Here is a 26,527-nt window from a genome sequence, read left to right on the forward strand (position 1 = left end):
ATAACTTGAACTCTCACTCCTTAAATGTTTATTTCATATTATTAAAGAAATATCAAGTACGATTTAGGAAGCGTAGCAACTCTATAATTGTTACCAGAAAGTCCGTATGTACTTTGAAAACATGCAAATTTTTAGCTTTTTGACAACAGATTTTCATATGATCTAATTATCCTATTTATCTGATTTTTGTAATTCTGATTCCTAAGACAACATATTACAATGTTCTTAGCAAATCCTCTCTATAATCAATTCTTAGAAATGTAAGTATGTCCTTAAACATTATCTTGTATTTAAGCAGTTTTTACCAAATTTAAATACAATTTTTTTTTACTTTTATACTTTTATATACTGATTAATGAGTTTTGACACTCTACAAGAGTTAATGTTCGTTCGTCCTACCATTTCAGAGATTCGCTTTTATGGATGTTGTCATCCTTGTTTTCATTTAATTTCAACGAATTCAGAGACATTACATTAAGACTGCAGTGTTTATGTACTAAAAGCAAACTTAAAATGGTTACAACGTTTTTTAACATTGAATAATTTCGGACAAAAGACTTCAATTATGACATTTTCCGTATCACTTCGAATCCGATTAATATCCTGTGGATTGGAACCGGTTTTCAGCCGTAATGTCTTGCATCGTATTATAAATTCAGTTATAATACGAATATAAAAATATACATAAACTGGTTTTAATCTTACAATTTTACATTTTATATCCGCGGAAATCTGTTTATAATACGATGCGCCTAATTGATAGATAAATTTCAATGCAAAAATTTATATATTAGGACAAGTTTCGCTTTAAAAAGGACAGGCGATATGCTGTTAGAATTTATGTACACCGTCCAAATAATTCATATTATATTAGAATGTTGTTGTACATAATCAGGGCTCGGCAGCCGCGCATAAGCCTCAAGTTTAAGCCAAATTGTGTGCAAAAAAATAAATTCATAAAGATGTAATGTCTGCTGTTTAGAAACAGGTTTCGACATCCACCTCAATTTAAAGTTTAAAAAATGACTACTACACCTTGGCTTACACGCGGCTGCCGAGCCCTGTACATGATACATATATTTGTCACCTCGGATGATAAACTATGTCCATAATATATCCATCATCTTCTTCTAGACTTCCAGCTCTAGATAGATAGATATATAGATAGATAGATAGATAGATAGATAGATAGATAGATAGATAGATAGATAGATAGATAGATAGATAGATAGATAGATAGATAGATAGATAGATAGATAGATATATAGATAGATAGATAGATAGATAGATAGATAGATAGATAGATAGATAGATAGATAGATAGATAGATAGATAGATAGATAGATAGATAGATAGATAGATAGATAGATAGATAGATAGATAGATAGATAGATAGATAGATAGATAGATAGATACATAGATAGATAAATAGATAGATAGATAAGTTAGATGGATAGATAGATATTAAACTAGATACACTGAATAATGTCAGTGATCTTGAATATAACTAACAAGATAAATAATGTCGGTGATCTTGAATATAACTAAATAGATAGATGGTGTTGGTGATCTTGAGAATAACTAACTATAAAGATAGATAGTTATTGTTTTTGCTACATCAATCACCCTGTACACCTGATAGATAGCTAGAGAGAGAGATAGATAGATAGAATAATTAACTAGATAGATAGCTAGTTATTGTCTATGCTATATCAATCATCCTGTATGTACACCTTAGCTAAACAGACCAGCTAGATAAATATACTGGGTTCTTTACAGCAAAGAAATGAAAAAATCAGAAAAATTATATATACTAAACTTTTCACATGTTCGTATAATTTCTTTTGAAAGATGAATAGAAAGCTAATTTTTATTTAGGGGAGGGAAGGGGGAGTAGAAGGGTTCGGATTGCTAGAAAAAACCACATTTTAGAAATGTACCAACAAAATTTTATACCCTCCTTAGCGAAGCATAAAGTTAGAATCGATGCCACATTTTTTTTGACAAATTATTTTTGAATTGAATTAAAACAGACAATTGATTCAAAATTGCTGGCAGAAACCATTGTTTGTATCATGTATGCAGCATTCATGTTTTAGTGTATATATATCATAAGGCTCGGCCAAAGTGTCTATAATCAAGTCCTAAACACATCAGTATGTCCTTTAATAGTATCATGTATTTAATCAGTTTTGCCAAAAAAATACTTACATTTTGTATAGACTTATGCATTAACATTCATTTTTTCAGTTCTAACACTCTACAATTGTTAATGTTTGTAAGTTCTTTCATTTTAGAGCTTCGCTTTTATGGATGTTGTCATCCTTGTTTTTATAACATTATTATTAATGATTTTATTAATCCAAATACAGACTGATGGATAGACGGACAAATTGAGTTACAGATAAGCCTCTCTTCTAATAAATATTACCTGGGAATAAATAAAGGTTCATTAAAAATACAATCCTAAAAATTTAAAAATTCTCATGAGAGGGAGATAAATATGAGCTAATATTAGATGCTATCCACTTACCTTAAATTACAAAATCATAACAGAAAAGAGATTATATATACAATGTTTTGACCATTTTATCATGTTTTAATATTTTTAATAGGTTGACTTACGTAAGAGCAATATACTGATAAAGAACCCTTCACCCCCCCCCCCCTTTAAAAGAACTAATATTTTTTTATTGGACATCAATTTTGTATTACATTCTTGAGTTTTTAATAAAACTGTATTATAGTTAAATTGCATTTTGTATTCTATTCATAGGCGTGCAGAAGTGGGATTTAGGGGGATGTATCCAACCCCCTAAAACAAAACAAAAAAACACCTGAAGTTCACCATTCCTAGATTTTGGAATAAGGGGGGTGTCAATGTTTAAGGGAAAAACCATATCTGTATCTTTTTAGCTAGTACTTATCATATATAACTATTTTTTAAACACAACATACCACACATAATAAATAAATTACAAAAATAATTTGTTTTTTTTACCTTATTTGTACATGATATTTTCCCAACTATTTTCTCAGTCTCAAGGTCCACCTGCAAAATGTATGTATGTTTATAAAAAAACATTTGAAAACAAGGATGACAACATCCATAGAAGCGAAGCTCTGAAACGGCCCGACAAACGAACCAATCGTAGAACTGAACAATCAGAATATAAATGTGTAAAAGTCGAAACAAAATTATAAGTAAAGTGTTGAAAAGCTGCTTAAATACTGGGCATACTTACATTTTAAGGACTTGATTATAGAGATTCATTGTACTTTGTTATCATGGGAATCAGTAATCCAAAAATCAGATCAATCGGATAATTATATCACATTAATTCTTTTTGTTAAAAAAGTTTTAAAAAATCAATATGTTTAAAATGTACATACGGACATTCTGGTAACGATTATAGAGTTGCTACGGTTTCTAAATCAAACTACTACAGAAATTACCATACTAAGTTTGAAATCGATATGACAATTCAAACATGCCAAAATAACGGAAAGAGCTAAACGTTACGGACGGACGTACAGACGGCCCGACCCTATTTATAGAAAAGCTTTGCATTTAAAAAGATAAGATGCTTTGCTTCCTAAAAACAATGATTCCTAGAAAGGTTTCCCCCCCCCCCCCTACCCCCACAAAATTTTTAAAATGTACATATATTAGGAATATTTAGGTTAAAACAAGACATTTTTATAACCATTGCATGATTCAAATTGATTTGATTTACTGAATATAAGACCCTGTTTCTGTAAAGACATGCATCATATTAAATATTTATAACATAAGTGTCTTGAAAAAAAAAACATTATATATGTATACATAAAACTTATATAACATTTTAGAATGTGTATTTTTTTTGCGTTATAGCATAAACAAGGATGACACCAGTCATAAAAGTGAAGTTCTAAAACAAGACGGTAGAACTAATGCACAGTTGAATGATAGTTTGATTTTGTTAATAACAGCAAATAAAAATAATTTTAAATTTATTTTATTAGATAAATTTACAATTTTAAAAACTATGCATTCTAAAATTTCTTGTTAAGATTTCTTTTGTCACTAGAAAACATTTTAGAGGCCATTCCAGTTAACTGTGTTATCAAGGTGTCTTGAGATTCAACATCAGAATTGCTTGCAGGCTTAGGGAAAGCTACTGAACCCTTTCCAGATACACTGCGAGATCCTGCAGCTGTTTCATAAACAGATCCTTCCATAGAACCATTGATTGATTGTCTAGGTGTAGATGTGGATGTTTCTTGGAACTCTGCCTGCTGATTAGCCTCCTCTTCTGATTGATACTTTTGCAGATAATACTGTTTATTCTTGTAATAAGAATTGACTCCCATCTTTGTATTCTTAATATACCAGTCATCTCCAGGTATGTAATTAGCTGGAGCCAGGCGTCCGCCAGAGTGGTAATCAACTTGCTGCAGGCTGCAGAGGATTCTCAAAGTTTCTCTGACACTTCTCCCAATATGAGGAGTGTGTTCACAGATGTGTCTTATTTTCTGATTTGGATCTATGATGGCAGTATAGGGATTTGGATAACCCTTGTTGCCATTGGCTCCAAACCTTCCAACCATTCCGTCCACTCGCAGATCAGAGATTATTTTGATGTTTTGAAAATTATAACCAATAGTATTCATCCAGTCAACAATAGCAAAAGTAGATTCTCTGCACATGCCGATGATTTCTGTATTCTCGTCAACTTCATCAATAGCCTTATCAAAGTAAATCAGCTCCTCAGTAGATATATCATGAAATGCTGCGTAAAAGACAACAATCACAACATATTTTCCATCAAATAAATTGCTGGTTAACTCTTTTGTGGTTCCATCTGGAAGGACAAAATATTTAGTTTCCAAGTCGGGACAATTCTCTTGCAAAGCCATTGTTTAAACACTGAAAAATTTTCAAATAATTTGAAGATTTTATCAATAACTGTTGGAAGATTTTTGTTAAAAAATTTTCGTAGATTTTTTTTCATTAAAAATATTAATGGTAATATTAGAAATAAATACTAAATAAACTTTCTATTTAGTTGTTTAGCTTGTCGATAAATACGTAATACAATTTCACATCCTTTCAGAAATCTTCATAAAAAGCTATAACTTTTAAGACCTTAAAATCAGAATATTAACAAAATTATGTATTAATTTGTTACAAAATTAATTAAATAAAGGTTACTGTTTAAGGATATACTTACATTTTAAGGACTTACTTATAGAGAAGCTTAGCATATAATATTATACTTTGGTGTCATAGGAATCATTACATTTTGTTAAAAAGGTAAAAATCAGCATGTTTAAATGAACATACGGACTTTCTACTATAAAGCTTTCTAAATGGGTAATAACTGTTTTAAGAATCACATTTCAAAGTTTGAAATTCTAGCATGTCCAAATTAACGATAAGAGCTAGATGTTACAGACGGTTGGACGACTAATTATATTCAAAAAGTATCTAAATAGGACCCAAAATTAACGTTACTCCAACTTCAGGGATCTACAGGGATAAGACATTGGACGATAAATTGATATCTTTACCCAATAATGATAAATACAATTACCCTTTTGGGTTAAAAAGTTTAGAAACTACTATTTTTTATCAAATATAATTAAAGAATACAAAGTTTTGCGGCTAACAAAAAGAAGACAACGTAGGTATAAAACTTTGAATACAAGTTTAATTTACAGTCCAATGTTCACTCCCTCCCGGCCAAAACTTACTCGGTTAAGAGGTATTTAGTAAAGACAGACAGTCAGACATTTCGATACTTATATTTTTAAGTATAAAAAAATATATTTATGTCGTGTAACGGTTATTGAAACGATATAAGTTATATTCAAACAAGGATGACAACATCAATAAAAGCGAAGCTCTAAAATAAAAAGAAAGGACAAACGAACAATAACTCTTGTAGAGTGTCAGAACTTAATAAGCATAACATAAATTTGTTGAAAAATAGCATAAATACAGAACATTTGTTGTTCTAGGAATCATAATTCCAAAAAATCAGATGAATAGGGAAATTATATCACAAAAAGGCGTTTTTAAAAAAATTTAATTCCGGCATGTCTAAAGTGGACGTACGAAACTTTTAAAAATCATTATAAAGTTCCTACGCTTCCTAAATCGGACCTAATTTAAATCATCGTGCAAAGTTTAAAATCGATAGAACAATTCTAACATAAATAAATGAAAACAGCTAAACCATTACGGAAGGACGGACTGACCCTAATTATAGAGCAGCTTTGCCTTTAAATGATACCTTTATTAATTCCATTCCCATTTCTCTCGACTCAAGCCCCTCACTCCTAGATTTACAGTTCATTAGTAGCGCAACTCCTCTACAATACGGATAAATGTATGTCTGTACGTCCGTCTGGCTCGCATATTCCATAATAACCTCACTATTCATACAGAGGTGGGTTCTTAAAAAATAAAGCATCGTTGAATCGGTTATGGTAACCAGATCACAAATTAATATAAAGAAGGTGTCTTAACTTTTTTATTTTTATTCAAAATAGCTTGTCGGCGTTTTTATTAAGTAGTAGATGTAAAATGGTCCATAGAATTTAGATATGCAATCGTTTTTTGTAGACCTCTTATTTTTAAAGTAATTTAAGGTTTTTTTTAAAATTAAGTAGGTTTTAAGGTACTAAAAAAACAAAAAAATTGCCATTATGAACAAAAATAGTAAGCTCTTTAATTTGACACCTTACTTTTTGAATTCTGTTGAGTAATTATTGAAAAAATCTATTTTGTTGAATCCCTTTAAAAAAAAACGTTTGTGATTTAAAAAAAAATGCTAGTCGGTGTTTCACAAATTTTTATAAAAAAGGTGTCCTAACTTTTTAATTTTTCATTTAAAATATCTTGTCCAGTGTTTTTAGTAAGTAGTAGATGTAAAATGATCCATAGAATTTAGATATACTATTAGTTTTTTTTGTTGACCTCTTTTTTTATCTCTTAAATCATAGATCGAATAACCAACGTTATTTGCAATATTGCTTAACTCTAAAAATTGATATAGGACATACGTGGATATATTGACAGGGGAAAATTTGTTGTTGCTATTATGGACCTCTTTTATTGGTCAGTTCGTTCATCCAGATGGAGGTGAAGTGGATAGGGTAAAGGGTATTCTTGCCAACTACTTTATCAGAGTACATGTAAATCTTGTGCATCATCCAAGTAATAATATTTCGATTTTTCTTACAGTTACTCAACCCTGTGCCCTCAGCTTAAAGTAATAAATTATATTCACCTTAGATATGCAAATTTATTATAGATAAAGTTTGGGTTTCTTGTAGGTCGCTCTACTACATTTTCTAAATAGATAGATAGATAGTTAGATAGGTGGATAGAAAAATTTACTTTAAATAAGGTTTTGGTTTCTTGTAGGTCGCTCCACTACATTAAAAAAAAATAGATAGAAAGATAGACAGATGGATAGATAGAAAAGAAGAAAAAAAATTAAAGAAAATAAATATAATATAAAGAGAGTTAAGTTAAATTTATTATGTATTAAGTTTGGGTTTCTTGTAGGAGTCAAATATCTAATTTTAATTTAGTTGTAAAGAGAAAAATCAATATAGATGTTTTTGTAAGTGAATTTTTTCTAGGGTCGATTTCATTTGGAAGGATGGTGGTACACTTTCATAAAATAGTTAAAACTTTTCTCGTATTCATTTGAATCCGGTGGAAAGGAACCGGTTCTCATGAATACGAAAAAACTATGTCTAGCATCGTATTATATCCAGTTTTCTACGAATATGGAAATGTACAATCATAAGATTAAAACTAGTTTTTTTAGCCGGTGCCTTCGGCACCACGGGGCTTAAAAACTAGTTTTAATCTTATAATTGTACATTCTATATCCGCGGAAAGCCGTTTAAAATACGATACGAGAAAAAACTATTCCTAACCTGAGAATCTTAACTGTAAAAGGGACCAATATCAGTTCAACGGTTAGCGAAATTCTTTGCTAAACATTTAAAGACACACACACACATACACACACACCTACACACACACCCATAAACACACACACTCACACATACATACACCCTGTTATTTTTATATTCATGGATAAACCTGAGGCTGATAAATAAATGAATAAGGTTTAGTTATTTTTTGATAAAAGAAAATTCTAGATATTATCGATTGCTTTGTTAAAGTCAAAGATAAACAAAATAACTTGTTTATAATTCAAATAAGATAATAATTGTAAAGGTTAATACATTTCCAAGAAAGCGGAAAATATTTTGTCCGTATATTCTGTAAGCTGAGTATGTCCAACGCTTCTATACTTTTTAGGGAATCTTAGCATTGTCAAGGGCAAGTTTTAAGCTATTTTGAGAAAAGGCTATATTTTGGAAGTTAATCTATAATACAAAGTAGCTTGATGTCTGTCCGTCTGTCCGTCTGTCCCTTAAGATCTCGGTAACCACTGAACCGATCGAATTCTACTCTTCAGGGAATATACCTACTGGTCCTGTGGTGGTTTTAGGCTATTTTCTTGGGGGGTGGAACACCCCCAACCCCCCAAAAATAAAAAAAATCCAACCCCCAAAATTTTTTTTTATACATTTTTTGTAAAATCTCAGTAACTGCTGATCAAATTGGGCTCTACCCTTCTGGGAATATACCTACTGGTCCTCTGGTGGTTTTAAGCTATTTTCTTGGGAGGTGGGACACTCCAACCCCCCCAAAAATAAAAAAATCACCACTTCCAAATTTTTTTTTTTTTAATTTTTTTAAACAAAAACCAGTAATTGGGGTGGGGGAACCCCACTGCAACATGGGGCAAAGCCCCCATGAATCCCCCCCCCCAAAAAAAAAATCAAAATATATTTTTTTAAATTTTAATTTTTGTGTATGCGAACAACCTAGGTCTAATTTTTACGAATTGAAATTTTTTTGTATACGGCAAACAACCTGGGTTTAATTTGTACAAATTAAAATTTTTGTGCATAAAGCGCACAACCTGGGTTTAATTTTATCACAGAGTAATTAAACAAAGAATATTTTTTTGAATATTTCTATTAAAGGAAGCATGCAAGAAATACCACGCTTTAACTGCTGAAAGACTGCCACAAGTAGACCAAATACCCCAAATTTGAAGCCTTCAGCTTCTATAACAAAAAAGTTCTAGGCATTTTAAAATGACATTTTATGTACAATGGAAATTTTGAAAGAATTGCAATGCTCATGTTGAAAACTTTAAAATTAAACTACGTGGCCTAGAAACAAAATTATAAGCTTATTTTTGTCATAAATTTAGGTTTCCAGTAACTAATTATATTTTTACAATAAAAATACCCATTTTTATAGTCAAAATCATTAAAAAAATTAAGTTTTACTTGCGTTGTACCGAATGTACTGTAGCCAATCAGAAGGCTGAATCAGCTTAACAACCAATCACAGCTAAGCTTGTATTAGTTTACCCCTTTGTTTCCGCTATGATTTTCGTTAAAAAATGCAATTTAAATCGAATTTTTTTCATAGATTTTGACTATGAAATGTGGTGTTTTTATTGTAAAAATGTAATCAGTTACAGGCAATCTAAGTTTCTGACAAAGATAAGGTTATAATTTTATGTCTAGGCAACGTAATTTAATATTGTTTTTTCTTTTATGAGCATTGGAAATCTTTCAAAAATTCCATTGTACATAAAATGCTATTTTGAAATGCCTAGAACTTTTTTGTTATTGAAGCTGAAGGCTTATAATTTGGGGTATTGGGTCTTCTTGTGGCAGTCTTTCAGCAGGTAAAGCGTATTATTTCTTGCAGGCGTCCTTTAAGGAGGGTTGACTTCCCAAAACTATATAGGGCGAAGCCCCTAGAGGCTAGGGGCGAAGCCGCTAGTTAAATAATAAAGTGGTTTAATAGGGTAGTGCGGGGTTAATGCGGTCGGGGGGTACAATTCCAGTCAATCGACCAATTTAAAAACGTTTTTTACCGGTGTTCTAAACGTTTGCGAGAGATCTTCAGAAAAAAAGAAAAGTTGTAGTTTATTGCCTATACTTTCATTTCTTACTTCAGCAAATTTTTGTCAGATCACTCCTTCTATGATTTTTTTGCCCTCAAAAAGTTGCAAAAAATTTTGAAATTTTTTTTTTCAAAATAGGCCATGTTCAACCTAAAATTGTGAAAAAATGGTAAGTCCTAGCGACCTCCGGGTTTTTGTAAAATGAAAGATATGGCTTTCATTTATCGTTTGCAATTGGAGGCGTTGTTCTAACTTGATTTTTTCATAATTTGTTTTTCGTCTAAAAAAAATGGTCTATTCCGGTCACTTTTTTTACTTTTTTTATTACTGTATTTATAACTGTATAATACCCTAATGTTTAATTTAGGTGATCTGGAAGCATAACCAACCTAAATGCATGACCTAAGCTTTAATCATTGCCTTGCCTGTTGTGTGATGTACATTACTAGTCATTTTACTGCTTGTATTATGTCATGTTTTGTTGCCTAAGCTTTTCTATTTGTAAAGACATTAAAAATTTTTCAGACACATATTTTTAGTAATGGGAAGAGTATCACCCAAAGGAACGCCTTAAATATTTGCCTGAAGATGTATCAGCTGCATTGGCTCATGTAAGAAGGGGTATGTCTATCTAGAAAGACCGCTAGAAGATTTAAAATTCCATTGAAACCCTTGCATCTTTTTTGTATAAGAGGGTGTTCGCGATTTTTGCGCGGTTTGGATTTTTATGTCAAATCGGCTAGGATTAATCTAGAAAGGTGTTTAAGGTGTCTATAGAAAGCTCTTTGCATGTCCTAACAAAAACTCCCCAGGATATGGGTTCTATCTCCAAGATTTAGAGTCCATATTCAAGATTTTGCATTTTCAAAATTCCTGTTGCATAAAATGTGTTGAAATATTAGAGTTAGACCCCATATCATTTCGAGTTAATTGTCAGGCATGTAATTTTGCATCTTTAGACACCTTAACCACCCTTGTAGGTCAATCCTAGCCAATTTGAGACAAGAAAAAATGTATCAAAAACTGCTGTCAAAACTGGCAGGATTTTTAAAATAAAAAATTTTTGGGGAAAAAATCACTTTTTTCAAGAAATTCCAAGACCTGTGTTTTGGGAAATTTAAGCCCCTTTTAAGCTCTATAGAACACCTTTAATTCTGAATACCAGAATTCAAATAAATAAAACTTTTGTCTTTACATTATGTGTATTTACATTAAATTAATCAAACAACAAATTATTAATAACACAAAATAGGTAGGTTTGATGAAAATCTTCTAACTGCAGTAGTTCTAACCATTGTTGAACTACCAATTAGCTGCAGGCATGGGGCTTTCTGTAGAAAATTGGTTATTAGTTACACTTTTATCCACTAGGTTCACTCAACACAGTTTACTTCTAGATTCTTAATAGGACCTTTACAAATATAAGTTATTAATACAATAAAATTAGTAGTGGAATAATTTGAAAATAAAAAGTGTCAAACGGGGCAGTTCAACAACCATTTATCATTTAAAGGGCGAATATAGGTTCGATATGATATGAGCTTATATCAAAGGTGCAATTCCATAGATTATAAATAACTTAAAAATATTGACATATTCAATTGTATAAGTCTATTTATAGCTTAAAACCCGTCAATCTCAAAAAAAAATTTGGAATTAGTGTGGTTCCCTAAGAACTCAAACACCCTAGCATTACACAAGGCTTCGTGGCAAGGTTGAATTAAAAAGCTTTCGTTAAATGATAGTCGTAATAACGTGGAAAACAATTAATCAGGGGTAAATATACCCTCCTTCTACCTTCATAAAGTAAATTATTTAAAAGTTAAAAAAAAACATCAAATAATGTAAAAAGTAAAAAAAATTAATCGATAAAATTTTCTTGGAGGAAGAATGATTTCAAATCCCTGTTTTTTTGTGGCCGTGTGTGTGTGTGTTGAAAATGCGTACAGAAGGGTTGTTTATATCATCATGAATTAATCAAAGATCTCTGTACAGAAAATAAACTTTAAGACGTATTATTTACCCTGTCAATACTCCTGACGCCTTTCTACTCAAATTATTTTTATGCTTTTTAAAAAATTAAATAAACTAGTATATATTCTAAAATAATAAACATTTAAATTATCTTTTAAGGTGCGTGCCAATGTAATAGTCAATCAAACTTAAGCAAAATAGTCAAAAAAAAGTCTTGTAAAGGGCTAAAATAAACGATTTTGTCGGCAATCTCATTTATTATATGTTCAATTGAAACAGAAAATTGCAAAATCTACTTAAGGATTTTTTTGAATTTTTAAATTTGGCATAGATATTCTAAAAGTATGTAATGGCACCTTTGATATAAGCTCATATCATATCGAACCTATATTCGCCCTTTAAATAATAATATGTTGAGAGTAGTAATAATCAACAAATTAGAATTCAATACTATATTCCACTCCTAATTTATAATCTAAAATTGCCCTATAATACAACTAAATTAAACTAAAATACACAAACTTTAAACTAAACTTAGATATAATTTGAGTTAACTAACACAAATAAATCTCTGATGTGTACTTAGTTTCTAAAAGACAATTACTGTTTACTACTATTTAAAAGACAATTAAAATACTACTACTTTAAAGACAAATAATGAGATACTACTACTACTACTATTTAAAACACAAATAATGAGTTACTACTACAGAATCTGCTGTACACTGGCTTTTTATATCCTTCCTTGTTTACTTAGAAAACCGGTTTTTAAGAATGTACTTTTGTGAAAAATTCATTAAAAATTTGATTTTACTATTATCTTAAAAACAATGATTTTCTCTTTATTTTAAGCTAAAAAATATTTTTTTTGATAAAAATGTTGATTTTATAGGCATTTTTAAACAGCGTACATTTTTTTTTCATAGAGTAATATTAAAGAGGAGTAATTCAATTTACTCAGTGTAAAAAGTCATTTTTTATCCAAAACACTGGCCAGAACCAGATGAGTAAATTGAATTACTGGTTGAAACTAACCTGATAATGTTGATTTGATCCTAACTTCTCTTCATAGGCACTTTATTTCTAAATAATCCAAAACTAATTTAAACACAGGTTCAAAAAATCAATATTTTTTGCTCTTTAGTGATCAAATATTGATATAACTTCAGTTTCTACTTACTTTATCAACTAGACAAAATTTCTATTTATTCAACCAATAGCATTATAAATTTGAGTATGAGCTTAAATGTTTTAATTAAAGAAAATTGAAATATTAATTTTCTGCTTTTGATGATTTGATGATTTTAAGACTCAATCTTTACAAATACTTAAATACATACAAATGTACATACAATACATATACTTATCCAAGTTTTTTTTTTTTTTTTTTCAAAATAAGCAACCCAATTAAATATCAAGGTAATTGAAATATAAGATTACCATTGAAACAATATCATCATTTATTTCATCAAGAATATTATTTTAAAAATTTCAACACTTATAGATTATCAAAGCCATATCGATTTAAGCACAGCATTTGATATCTAATCAATCTTTCAATAAAAAAAAAACACTAGACAAGCTTTGACGAAATATAAGTCAAGCATTGATCTAAGTTTGTACAATAAACTAATATTAAACAAGCTTTGACGAGATATAAGTCCAGCATTGTTCAAAGTACTTCATACAATAAACAAATATTAGACAAGCTTTGACAAGTTATAAGTCCAGCATTGATCTAATTACTTTGTACAATGAATAAATATTAGATAAGCTTTGACGAGTTATAAATCCAGCATTGATCTAATTATTCTGTACAATAAATAAACATTAGACAAGCCTTGACGAGTTATAAGTCAAGCATTGATCTAATTTTTTGTACAGTACTATATACTTGTATTTAAATCCATACAATTAATTACATTGAGCTTAAATGGAACTGAAATATTTGTTTAAAATAACATTTAAGCTTACACTCTTGTTATTCAGACTTTATTACTGAATGCAACAAAAAACTTTATATTTTATAATTAAAGTTTATTCTATTTACTTATGACCTACTCAGAACAATTAATTAAGTTCTTTCACAATCAATCAAATTCATCCGTTTAGTCTAGCCTGATCAATTAATCCATCATAATAAAGCTTCTTACATTTGAAGGTGGTGGTGTATCTGTAGGCTGTACAAAAGGTAGTTCAGGTGAATAGCAATCACTGCTGTTGACATAATCATCAACAGTAATGTTGGTAGCCAAAGCTACACTTGAATCTAGCTCCTCTATATTTTCCTTCTTATTAACATTAGTAATGATTAAATTAGATTTAATCTTATCAACAACAGCTCTATATTCATGGAGATTAGTTTCATTCTCTTGAAGATATTCTACAAATAAACTTCCATCTAAAGTTTCAGGTTGAGGTTCCACATTACTTCCAGTTTCTTCCTCTTGAGATGGAGTCAAATATTCATCTAAAGATTCACCTTCTACATCATCTTCAACAAGTAAATCATCCTCAATCTCTTCAATTTGAGGTTGCACTAAACTACTTCTATCTAACTCATAGAAAGTAGTATTTTCAGACAAAGACTTGCTTGATACTTTGTTTGGATATTTTGTCTGATAGCCACTGGTAACAGGTGTGAACAGCTGGTCAACATCTGTTTGTTCTTTATTATCTGTACATGAAATGAAGTCTTGATTTTCACAGTCTATCTGTCTAGCTAAGTCATGGGTATGGTTTGGTTTCAGATAATCCAAGGGTTCATTCTTCTTGGTTCCAGTATCGGTATCATCAACCACTGTAGCTTCTGTAGCTCTAAGATCCACAAACTTATCATAGTTACTGAGACAGTCTAAAAATAACTCTTTCAAGACATCATATTCTTGTTCAACCCAAAGAATACTTTCAGTTTCTTCATCATTTAGTCCTTCAAGTAAACCTACAAACCTTTGAATAGTTGAAATATTTTCTATTATCAACTTTAGTTCTTTTATACTTACCTGTAAACTGTTCTTGTCAAAACCTTCTTTGTGATTTTCTTTAATAATATTTAACCTTGAATGTTTAGCCTGGAATCTTTTGATACTGAATTTCAAATATTTGTAGAAATTTGCAGTATTTTCACTATATTTCTTTTGCAGAAATTTAAAACTAACTTCAGTTTCTCCTGAAAAATTAAGCAGTCTGTTTGATTGGCCTGCTATAGTATTACTAAAAGACATTTTCTTGAAACATTTATTTAAATCTGGTTTCAAAATTAAAGATATCTATACAGATTATAAAATGCAGCAATCTAATGAAAGTAGTAAAATTTTCTGCTAGCAACGAAAATAATAATACAATCAAAATCACTACATTTCACACAAGGGGAAAAGCCTTCTAATTGTTCAATGTTTTGGGAAATTTAAGCCCCTTTTAAGCTCTATAGAACACCTTTAATTCTGAATACCAGAATTTAAATAAATAAAACTTTTGTCTTTACATTATGTGTATTTACATTAAATTAATCAAACAACAAATTATTAATAACACAAAATAGGTAGGTTTGATGAAAATCTTCTAACTGCAGTAGTTCTAACCATTGTTGAACTACCAATTAGCTGCAGGCATGGGGCTTTCTGTAGAAAATTGGTTATTAGTTACACTTTTATCCACTAGGTTCACTCAACACAGTTTACTTCTAGATTCTTAATAGGACCTTTACAAATATAAGTTATTAATACAATAAAATTAGTAGTGGAATAATTTGAAAATAAAAAGTGTCAAACGGGGCAGTTCAACAACCATTTATCATTTAAAGGGCGAATATAGGTTCGATATGATATGAGCTTATATCAAAGGTGCAATTCCATAGATTATAAATAACTTAAAAATATTGACATATTCAATTGTATAAGTCTATTTATAGCTTAAAACCCGTCAATCTCAAAAAAAAATTTGGAATTAGTGTGGTTCCCTAAGAACTCAAACACCCTAGCATTACACAAGGCTTCGTGGCAAGGTTGAATTAAAAAGCTTTCGTTAAATGATAGTCGTAATAACGTGGAAAACAATTAATCAGGGGTAAATATACCCTCCTTCTACCTTCATTAAGTAAATTATTTAAAAGTTAAAAAAAAACATCAAATAATGTAAAAAGTAAAAAAAATTAATCGATAAAATTCTAAAATTCTAAAATTCTAAAAGTATGTAATGGCACCTTTGATATAAGCTCATATCATATCGAACCTATATTCGCCCTTTAAATAATAATATGTTGAGAGTAGTAATAATCAACAAATTAGAATTCAATACTATATTCCACTCCTAATTTATAATCTAAAATTGCCCTATAATACAACTAAATTAAACTAAAATACACAAACTTTAAACTAAACTTAGGTATAATTTGAGTTAACTAACACAAATAAATCTCTGATGTGTACTTAGTTTCTAAAAGACAATTACTGTTTACTACTATTTAAAAGACAATTAAAATACTACTACTTTAAAGACAAATAATGAGATACTACTACTACTACTATTTAAAACACAAATAATGAGTTACTACTACAGAATCTGCTGTACACTGGCTTTTTATATCCTTCCTTGTTTACTTAGAAAACCGGTTTTTAAGAATGTACTTTTGTGAAAAATTCATTAAAAATTTGATTTTACTATTATCTTAAAAACAATGATTTTCTCTTTATTTTAAGCTAAAAAATATTTTTTTTGATAAAAATGTTGATTTTATAGGCATTTTTAAACAGCGTACATTTTTTTTCATAGAGTAATATTAAAGAGGAGTAATTCAATTTACTCAGTGTAAAAAGTCATTTTTTATCCAAAACACTGGCCAGAACCAGATGAGTAAATTGAATTACTGGTTGAAACTAACCTGATAATGTTGATTTGATCCTAACTTCTCTTCATAGGCACTTTATTTCTAAATAATCCAAAACTAATTTAAACACAGGTTCAAAAAATCAATATTTTTTGCTCTTTAGTGATCAAATATTGATATAACTTCAGTTTCTACTTACTTTATCAACTAGACAAAATTTCTATTTATTCAACCAATAGCATTATAAATTTGAGTATGAGCTTAAATGTTTTAATTAAAGAAAATTGAAATATTAATTTTCTGCTTTTGATGATTTGATGATTTTAAGACTCAATCTTTACAAATACTTAAATACATACAAATGTACATACAATACATATACTTATCCAAGTTTTTTTTTTTTTTTTTCAAAATAAGCAACCCAATTAAATATCAAGGTAATTGAAATATAAGATTACCATTGAAACAATATCATCATTTATTTCATCAAGAATATTATTTTAAAAATTTCAACACTTATAGATTATCAAAGCCATATCGATTTAAGCACAGCATTTGATATCTAATCAATCTTTCAATAAAAAAAAAACACTAGACAAGCTTTGACGAAATATAAGTCAAGCATTGATCTAAGTTTGTACAATAAACTAATATTAAACAAGCTTTGACGAGATATAAGTCCAGCATTGTTCAAAGTACTTCATACAATAAACAAATATTAGACAAGCTTTGACAAGTTATAAGTCCAGCATTGATCTAAAATTGCCCTATAATACAACTAAATTAAACTAAAATACACAAACTTTAAACTAAACTTAGATATAATTTGAGTTAACTAACACAAATAAATCTCTGATGTGTACTTAGTTTCTAAAAGACAATTACTGTTTACTACTATTTAAAAGACAATTAAAATACTACTACTTTAAAGACAAATAATGAGATACTACTACTACTACTATTTAAAACACAAATAATGAGTTACTACTACAGAATCTGCTGTACACTGGCTTTTTATATCCTTCCTTGTTTACTTAGAAAACCGGTTTTTAAGAATGTACTTTTGTGAAAAATTCATTAAAAATTAGATTTTACTATTATCTAAAAAACAACGATTTTCTCTTTATTTTAAGCTAAAAAATATTTTTTTAAATAAAAATGTTGATTTTATAGGCATTTTTAAACAGCGTACATTTTTTTTTCATAGAGTAATATTAAAGAGGAGTAATGCCTAGTTCACAAACAACTTTTAGAGGTCGACCAATTTATTCTGTAGGTCAACCTAAATAAGTACATCTAACAAATGCCTTTATAAAATCAGTCAACCTAAACCTTCTTTAGGTCGACATAAAATTTCCAGAGGTCGACCTATGTCTTTTGTGAACTAGGCTTAATTCAATTTACTCAGTGTAAAAAGTCATTTTTTATCCAAAACAACCTGCGAATCAGAAATTGCCCCTAATTTATGTATAAAGCTTAAAAAAAACCTTATCATTTAATAAAAAGTATGATTTTTAAAAAAAAGTTTGCATGAAAAAAATTTATGTTTTTTTTGCGATTTTACTGACTTTTTTAAAATGGGGAAAATGTTGTCAAAAAATTGTCTGATCTGCATGCGACTAGTATCGTTAGAAAGCTAATGACCCCAGCTTTCTACTCATAGTTTAAAATGTTAAAAAAAATATTTTAAGGGGGTGTTCCACCCCCCCAAAGTCAACTGACCGAAATAGCCCCACCGGTGGGGTTATTCCGGTATAGGCCAACCGCCGCCCTTTAAACCGATTTTTGACCGACTTCTAGTTGCGAGATCTTAACGGGACCAAGACAGGCTAATTCGTTATTGCCATATCTTTCATTTGCACTCTTAAAAACCGGAAAAAGTTTTTGGGAAGTATGTTTTTTTTTATGTTGAAGCAAAAAATTGACCGGAATAACCCCGCACTACCCTATGCATTCAATATAAACCACATTTTTTTGTTGGCCACCCAGTTAAACAACATTCTCAACACAACAACAATATTGTTGGCCATCCAGTATTAGACAGTTGAACAACATTTTCAATACAACAACAATATTGTTGGCCACCCAGTATTAGGCAGTTAAACAACATTATCAATATAACAACAATATTGTTGGCCACCCAGTTGAACAACATTCTGAATACAACAACAATATTGTTGGCCACCCAGTATTAGGCAGTTGAACAACATTCTCAACACAACAACAATAACATGTGGGAACATAACAAATATTTTTGGTTTAAAATATCCTGGATTTTATGAACTACAATAATAAATAGTAAATAGCAGAAGAGAAAATCTTATTCATATAGCGTTACAGATTAAAAAAGGGGTGAATTATAGTGTAAATTAGACACTCAAAAAATGCTCATTGCTCATTCTGGAGTGACAAACTCAGGAGTGGACAAACTCAGGAGTGGACAAACTCAGGAGTGGACAAACTCAGGAGTGGACAAACTCAGGAGTGGACAAACTCAGGAGTGGACAAACTCAGGAGTGGACAAACTCAGGAGTGGACAAACTTAGGAGTGGACAAACTCAGGAGTGGACAAACTCAGGAGTGGACAAACTCAGGAGTGGACAAACTTAAGAGTGGACAAACTCAGGAGTGGACAAACTTAGGAATGTCTAAAATATTAAGTTAAATAAGTATTTGTATACAGGTTAGGGTTTAGGTAAATAAAAGTCCTGTAAGATAGTTTAGAATAGGTCAGGTTAGGTTAAGTGTCCACTCCGACGTTTGTCAGTTCTGCGTTTTTCATAGGACCCTCATTCTCTTAAATATATATATCTTAAGGCTTTTTTATTATGATTTTCCAATTTATAAATAGATTTTAAAATAAACTTTAATACACAGATAATGTAGATAAATCAAAGATATGCTCAGTGTTTAAAGATGTAGATGACTGAGGGATAAATAATATAAATATAAACAAGGATGACACATCCATAGAAGCGAAGCTCTGAAACAGTAGGACATTAACACTTGTAGAGTGTCAGAATTGAATATTCAGAATATAAATGTGTAAAAGTGGAAACAAAATTTTCAGTAAATTTGTTGAAAAACTGCTTAAATACAGTATTACGTTTAAGGACATTTAGGACTTGATTATAGAAATGCTTTATTTATAACATTGTATTTTGATGTCCTAGGAATTAGTTTAAAAATTTACCGTTAAAAAAGTTAAAAATAAAAACATTTAAAATGGACGTACGGACATTCTGGTAACGATTACAGATTTGTAACGCCTTCAAAATCGTACCTAAATACTACAGGAATCACCATAAAAGTTTAAAATCAATAGGACAACTCTAACCTGCTTAAATTAACGAAAAGAGCTAACCGTTACGGACGGACCGAACTTAATTATAGACAAGCTTCGCTTTAAAAATCCTGGATATAAAAACTGTAAAAATATGTGGAATGTTGTAATAAATCTTACACCACTGAATTATTCCATTTGCACAATATATAGGAGCTTTACTACCTTATATACATATTAGCGGCTGTGTCCCTAGCATCTAAGGGCTTTGCTCCAAGAGGTAATTAAAAAAATATTATGTACCTATTGTGCTGCAACGACCACATTAAAAAAATGAGGGGGGGATTTTTTTTGTTTTTTTGGGGGGATTATGGATATCCCATTCCCCAAGAAAATAGCATAAAACCACCACAGGATCAGGTATTTTCCCTGAAGCGTAGAATCCGATCGGTTCATTGGTTACCGATATCTTAAGGGACAGACGGACAGACAGACAGACAGACGGACGGACGGACGGACGGACGGACGGACAGACATCATTCTACTTTGTATTAAAGATACTAGCGGCTACGCCCCTGGGTCACGTAAAATTGTTTCTCTTCAATCAGTTTAAAAAACAACTATTTACCAAAAATATTTTTTTCGCCGATAGATGTAACAAGTATAGGCCGGATTTTAATTTTTTTTTTGTTGATTTATCTTAGGAGGGTGGTTGTACTCTCCCACAAAATAGGTATAAACCTCCCCGGGATCTATGACAAGATACCCTGTTAAGGAGAACCTGATCAGTTCAGTGGTTAGCGAGATCCTTCGATACAGACAAACAGACATACAGACAAACAAACATCCTGTTACTTTATTATAAGGTCACATATATAAGTATTTTATCTATATGTCTAAAACAAAGGTAAATCTATCTATCAATATATTATTACATACATCAACTTAATTATTTATTTTAAAAAAGGAGGTCTAGCAAATATTACAAGAGTTTATGTTATATCCATCTATTTATCTACTACAGAGGTAGAATATAACTATCTATCTACTACAGAAGTAGATTATATCTATCATTCTATCTACTACAGAGGTAGACTATATACATCATTCTATCTACTACAGAGGTAGTTTAAATCCATCTATCTATCTACTACTGAAGTAGATTATATCCATCTATCTATCTATTACAGAGGTAGCTTATATCCATCTATATATCTACTACAGGGGTAGCTTATATCCATCTATATATCTACTACAGAGGTAGTTTATATCCATCTATATATCTACTACAGAGGTAGTTTATATCCATCTATATATCTACTATATAGGTAGTCTATATCCATCTATCTAACTACTACATAGGTAGTTTAAATCCATCTATTTATCTACTACTGAAGTAGATTATATCCATCTATCTATCTACTACAGAGATAGAATATATCTATCTATCGGTAATATTATCTCTTGGAAATATTTATTTTTCAATTTTGAAAACTTTTATTTGAGTTTAATTTAGTTCAGAGGTTTGCGAGATCCTCCGGTACAGACAAACAGACACTCAAACAAACAAACAGACATCCTGTTACCTTATTATAAGGATATATTTATCTATCTGTCATTCCTTTAAGAGGGCGATAGAACAATTTTGTTATATGTATGATTTTAAAAAAACTACCTACCTAGTATAATTGTTTCTTTGACAGTGTTTGCTTTTAAATCTATTTCAAATTTTGTTAGAAAGCTTGGATCCTCACTAAAATAAATATGTATGTAAGTATTTACAATTATGTTTCATTTCTAATTCATTTCCTAAATCTTTTGAAAAGCGAGGCTTTTCTGTATTTAGAATTGGTCCGTCTGTAAGTACGTTCGTATTGATTAGCTGTTTAAGTTGATTTAAACAAGTCGATTCCAAACTTTACATGGTATTCCTATAACGATTTGGTCCGACTAAGGAAGTGTAGCAACTCTATAATCGTTACCAGAAAGTTTGTAAGTTTATTTAAGACAAGGTATAATATTATAAGCCAGGCAGCTTTTAATCAAATCTTCCTATAGTATCCTTTAATTACGCAAGTTTATGTACGTAATTTTAATTAGACTTACAAATTAATGATCTGATTATTAAGTTCAGACACTCTACGAGAGTAATAATTTTTTTGTCCTTATTTCTGATTTTATAGTTTTTACGGATGTTGTCATCCTTGTTGAACATACAAATAGTTATGTAGAGTAGCAGTGCTTACAAAAAGAATATTACCATTGCAGGTGAATAGGCACTAGGTTGGCATAATTCTTGAACTTTGCTGCATATAGGATAATCTTTGCTGAGTGTATCTTCCTGCATGTGGTACCTGGCGTTTTAACAACAAGCAAAAGTGCAATTTATGGCGCCAAAAGTACAACTATAACTTTAATAAGTTATAAAACTAAAATTATAGGATAAAATTTGCTGATTAAATCTCCCTGCATGTAGTACCTGGCGTTTGAAAAACAAGCAAAAGTACAATTTATGGCGCCAAAAGTACAACTACAACTTTATTAAAATGTTTTTATAATTAATTATTTATAATATGTTTTAAAACTACAATTATAGGATTATCTTTGCTGAGTGTATTTCCTGCATATGGTACCTGGCGTTTGAACAACAAGCAAAGCATAATTTATGGCGCTAAAAGTACAACTATAACTTTAATATGTTTTAAAACTACAATTATAGGATAATATTTGCTGATTGAATCTCCCTGCATGTAGTACCTGGCGTTTTAACAACAAGCAAAAGTACAATTTCTTGCGTCAAAAGTACAACTACAACTTTATTGAAATGTTTTTATAATTAATTATTTATAATATGTTTTAAAACTACAATTATAGGATTATCTTTGCTGAGTGTATCTTCCTGTATAAGGTACCTGGCGTTTGAACAACAAGCAAAAGTGCAATTTATGGCGTTAAAATTACAACTATAACTTTACTATGTTTTAAAACTACAATTATAGGATAATCTTTGCTGAGTATATCTCCCTGCTTGTAGTACCTGGCGTTTAAAAAACAAGCAAAAGTACAATTTATTGCGCCAAAAGTACAACTACAACTTTATTGAAATGTTTTTATAATTAATTATTTATAATATGTTTTAAAACTACAATTAGAGGAACAACAAGCAAAGCATAATTTATGGCGCCAAAAGTACAACTTTAATATGTTTTAAAACTACAATTATAGGATAATATTTGCTGAGTGTATCTCCCTGCATGTGGTACCTGGGGTTTTAACAACAAGCAAAGAATAATTTATGGCGCCAAAAGTACAACTAAAACTTTAATATGTTTTAAAATTACAATTATAGGATAATATTTGCTGATTGAATCTCCTTGCACATAGTACCTGGCGTTTGAAAAACAAGCAAAAGTACAATTTATTGCGCCAAAAATACCTAAACCTTTCAAATTTTTTTTAAAACTGCAATTATATGGTAATCTTTACCAAATGTATCTTATGTAGTTCATTATCTTAACAATAGGTAAAAGTACAATTTATTACATCAAAACTGTGTAACATGCTGGCGTATTAATAACAGGCAAAAGGAAATAGTATTTTCATATTCCAACTTGAGATAACATATATTAAACCTAACACTTTTGATGAAAATTGGGCAAACTCAAAGGTATTACATGACCTTTTAAAAACATGAATAAAACAAGAAAATAAATATTACAGATGCGAGAATTACAAAAGTTAATCTGAGACAAAAAAGTGGAGAATATAAATATTGCAGATTAAAAATCCTACTAAAACAAGTAACCCAGCAAGGGAGTGGACATTGGGCTGTTAAAGTGATCATGAAGCAGGTGATACATTTGATACAAAAATTTGATACATAGTTGGAATTACTTAGTTATTTAGAATCATGACAAAAATTTTGCTATATTTGATATAAAAAGTGCCTTAAAACTTCTATTTTTACATTTGCTACAGTACCACTAAAATTCATTGACACAATTCTGTGCTAAACAAACCTTTAGTTTAGATGGCATTCTCTTAACACAGATGGAGTTAATAAAATTCATACTTACAAAATAGAGATAAATTTCTGCTTTTTATACTGATGTTATCAATTTTACTTTTTGACAACTGAAAAAGTTGCAATTAAACTTTAAAAATGTTGGACCAAATGTCTAAAAAGATATTTTTCAGCTTATTTTAGTGCAACTAACATAACAGGCAATCAGAACTAGTGGACATTGGGCTGTTAATGACACTAATCCCCAAAGTTCTAAAATAATGTTTCCATGTTTGTTGTCTTCTAACTTTGGGGACTTTCATTGAATTTTGATTGGTTGTTTTTCTTAAGTTGAGTGTTCAAACATTCTAACTAGTAATTGTAAAATACAGAAGGGATAATTTTGTTTATCATTATTAATGATGTACATCAATTTATTAGCCAATGCCTTTGGATCCCTGCAGGTAACCTGTATTATGCCTAAACTGCAACAATTCTAGCTAAGCATTCCATCCTACTTTTTTTCTATTTCGATTTCATCTTGTACCATTATTGATATTAATTTGGAAAAAAATCACAAAAACTACCCGTGTTTTTCAGCTGTTGTTGGGGGACAACACATTGTCAAATCGACGATCTTTCTATTTCCCCCCCAAATATTATTTTAGATTTATTTTGCTTATTGGTTATATATGGTTATGATTCGATTTTAGAAATATTATTTTGAAAAACAAGTGTTGCTTTGTTGCCAGGTACCTTCCTGGTTGCCACTGAATGCCAGATGTGCCCTGTCATAAATATAATTTACACAAAATTTAAACAGATCCTCTTCTCACATCAATGGAAACATTTTCCACACGCTTTAATATATTTTATTGATTCTTACATTTTTTAGTAGCGTAGCTACTATAGAAATAGGTTCTGTACGTTTTAGTACGCATGTCATGTTTTTCTTATTAAAATTATTGAAAAAATTACAGTCCTGATGCTAAAACTAAAAGATTAGTCTAAAAGATTCATTAATATTTGAGTAATCAAAGTTTTTACTTCTACTGCATTTATGTAGCTGTCTAGACCATCCCTTTTCTTTCCCCTCCCCTTTCTCTTTCCCTCTTCTATGAAGTTAATAGAATAGGTAGGACAAAAGCTGTGACATCTATCCACATTTTCCTAGTGCACTAAACATGTACTAACTTTTGATCTTTTAACTGTTGATAGCTGTTCTACTTACATAATGTTTAATCAAATTGTTAAGTTATCTATATCTAGATTAAAAAGAACGTTTTCTGCCAGTTAATCAAGACCAGGGCCCTGCAGGGATCTCAAGGGATAAGACAATATATGATAAAAAGAGGTTTGACCCCAGTGATCATAAACAAAAAAAAGCCTTCTGTAGATCAATCTATTAATTGACAGTCTACTTGATGAACAAACTAATAACAAAAATACCAAAATTTTGTAGAATTATTGTATAAATTCCTGGTGTGTTTGTATCTATATAGAAAACTTCATCTGCTGATTTAGCTCTCTTCGGAATAATTCCAAATCTAATTTTTATTCTTTTCTCTTCTTTGCATATATTTTGATTTGCAGTTTATTTGCTCTTACTATTTTTAGGGTCCGTCCGTACGTCCGTCACAGAGAGTTAGCTCTTTTCGTTAATTTCAACAGGTTAGAATTGTCCTATCGATTCCAAACTTTGCATGATAATTCCTGTAGTAGTTAGGTACAATTTAGAAAGCGTAGCAACTCTATTATCAATACCAGAATGTCCGTACGTCCATTTGAAACGTGTCGATTTTTTTACTTTTTTTGACAACAAATTTTTGTATGTTAAAATTATCCGATTCTTCTGATTTTTTGAAAACTGCTTCCTATAACATCAAGGTACAATGATATAAGCAAAGCATCTCTATAAACAAGTCTTAAAAATGTAAGTATGTCCTTAAACAGTATCATCTATTTATGCAGTTTTGCAACAAATATACTTACAATATTGCTAATTCAGTTCTTACACTCTACAATTGTTAATGTCCGTTTGTCCGAAAATTTCAGTGCTTCGCTTTTATGGATGTTGTCATCCTTGTTTAAGCTTTCCTTATCCATTGTTCTTTATAGCTTTTCTAAAAACCTAACTTGTTATAACAAAAAATTTTACTTCAGCGCTTCGCCACTTGGTGACGTTACCTTTCTTGCATTATGTTTGAAACAAGGATGACAACATCCATAAAAGCGAAGCTCTGATATGGAAGGACAAACGAACATTAACACTTGTAGATTGTCAGAACTGAATTAGCAGAATATTAATGCATCAGTACAAACAATATTTTAAGAAAATTTGTTGCAAAACTGCATAAATAGATGATAATGTTTAAGGACATACTTACATTTTTGGGACTTGTTTATAGAGATGCTACGCTTATAACATTGTACCT

The 26,527-nt window shown here is 30.2% G+C and overlaps 1 protein-coding gene across 1 annotated transcript in view; it reads right to left on the bottom strand.

The window, feature by feature from the left end:
* LOC145329328 (uncharacterized) overlaps positions 1-26,527 on the bottom strand; it is a 41,909-nt gene that overhangs the window by 2,632 nt on the left and 12,750 nt on the right. The window contains exons 15-22 of the mRNA XM_080173387.1: positions 25,570-25,639; positions 24,849-24,878; positions 22,350-22,426; positions 21,769-21,842; positions 7,281-7,344; positions 6,282-6,327; positions 3,002-3,052; positions 2,432-2,466 (exon numbers count right to left, since the gene is read on the bottom strand). Of these exons, the coding sequence (XP_080029513.1) occupies positions 2,432-2,466; positions 3,002-3,052; positions 6,282-6,327; positions 7,281-7,344; positions 21,769-21,842; positions 22,350-22,426; positions 24,849-24,878; positions 25,570-25,639 (447 nt within the window). The remainder of the gene's footprint in view (positions 1-2,431; positions 2,467-3,001; positions 3,053-6,281; positions 6,328-7,280; positions 7,345-21,768; positions 21,843-22,349; positions 22,427-24,848; positions 24,879-25,569; positions 25,640-26,527) is intronic.

This window comes from Acartia tonsa, chromosome 10, assembly GCF_053477335.1.
Source record: "Acartia tonsa isolate MP-2025a chromosome 10, ASM5347733v1, whole genome shotgun sequence".
NCBI classification, from domain to species: domain Eukaryota; kingdom Metazoa; phylum Arthropoda; class Copepoda; order Calanoida; family Acartiidae; genus Acartia; species Acartia tonsa.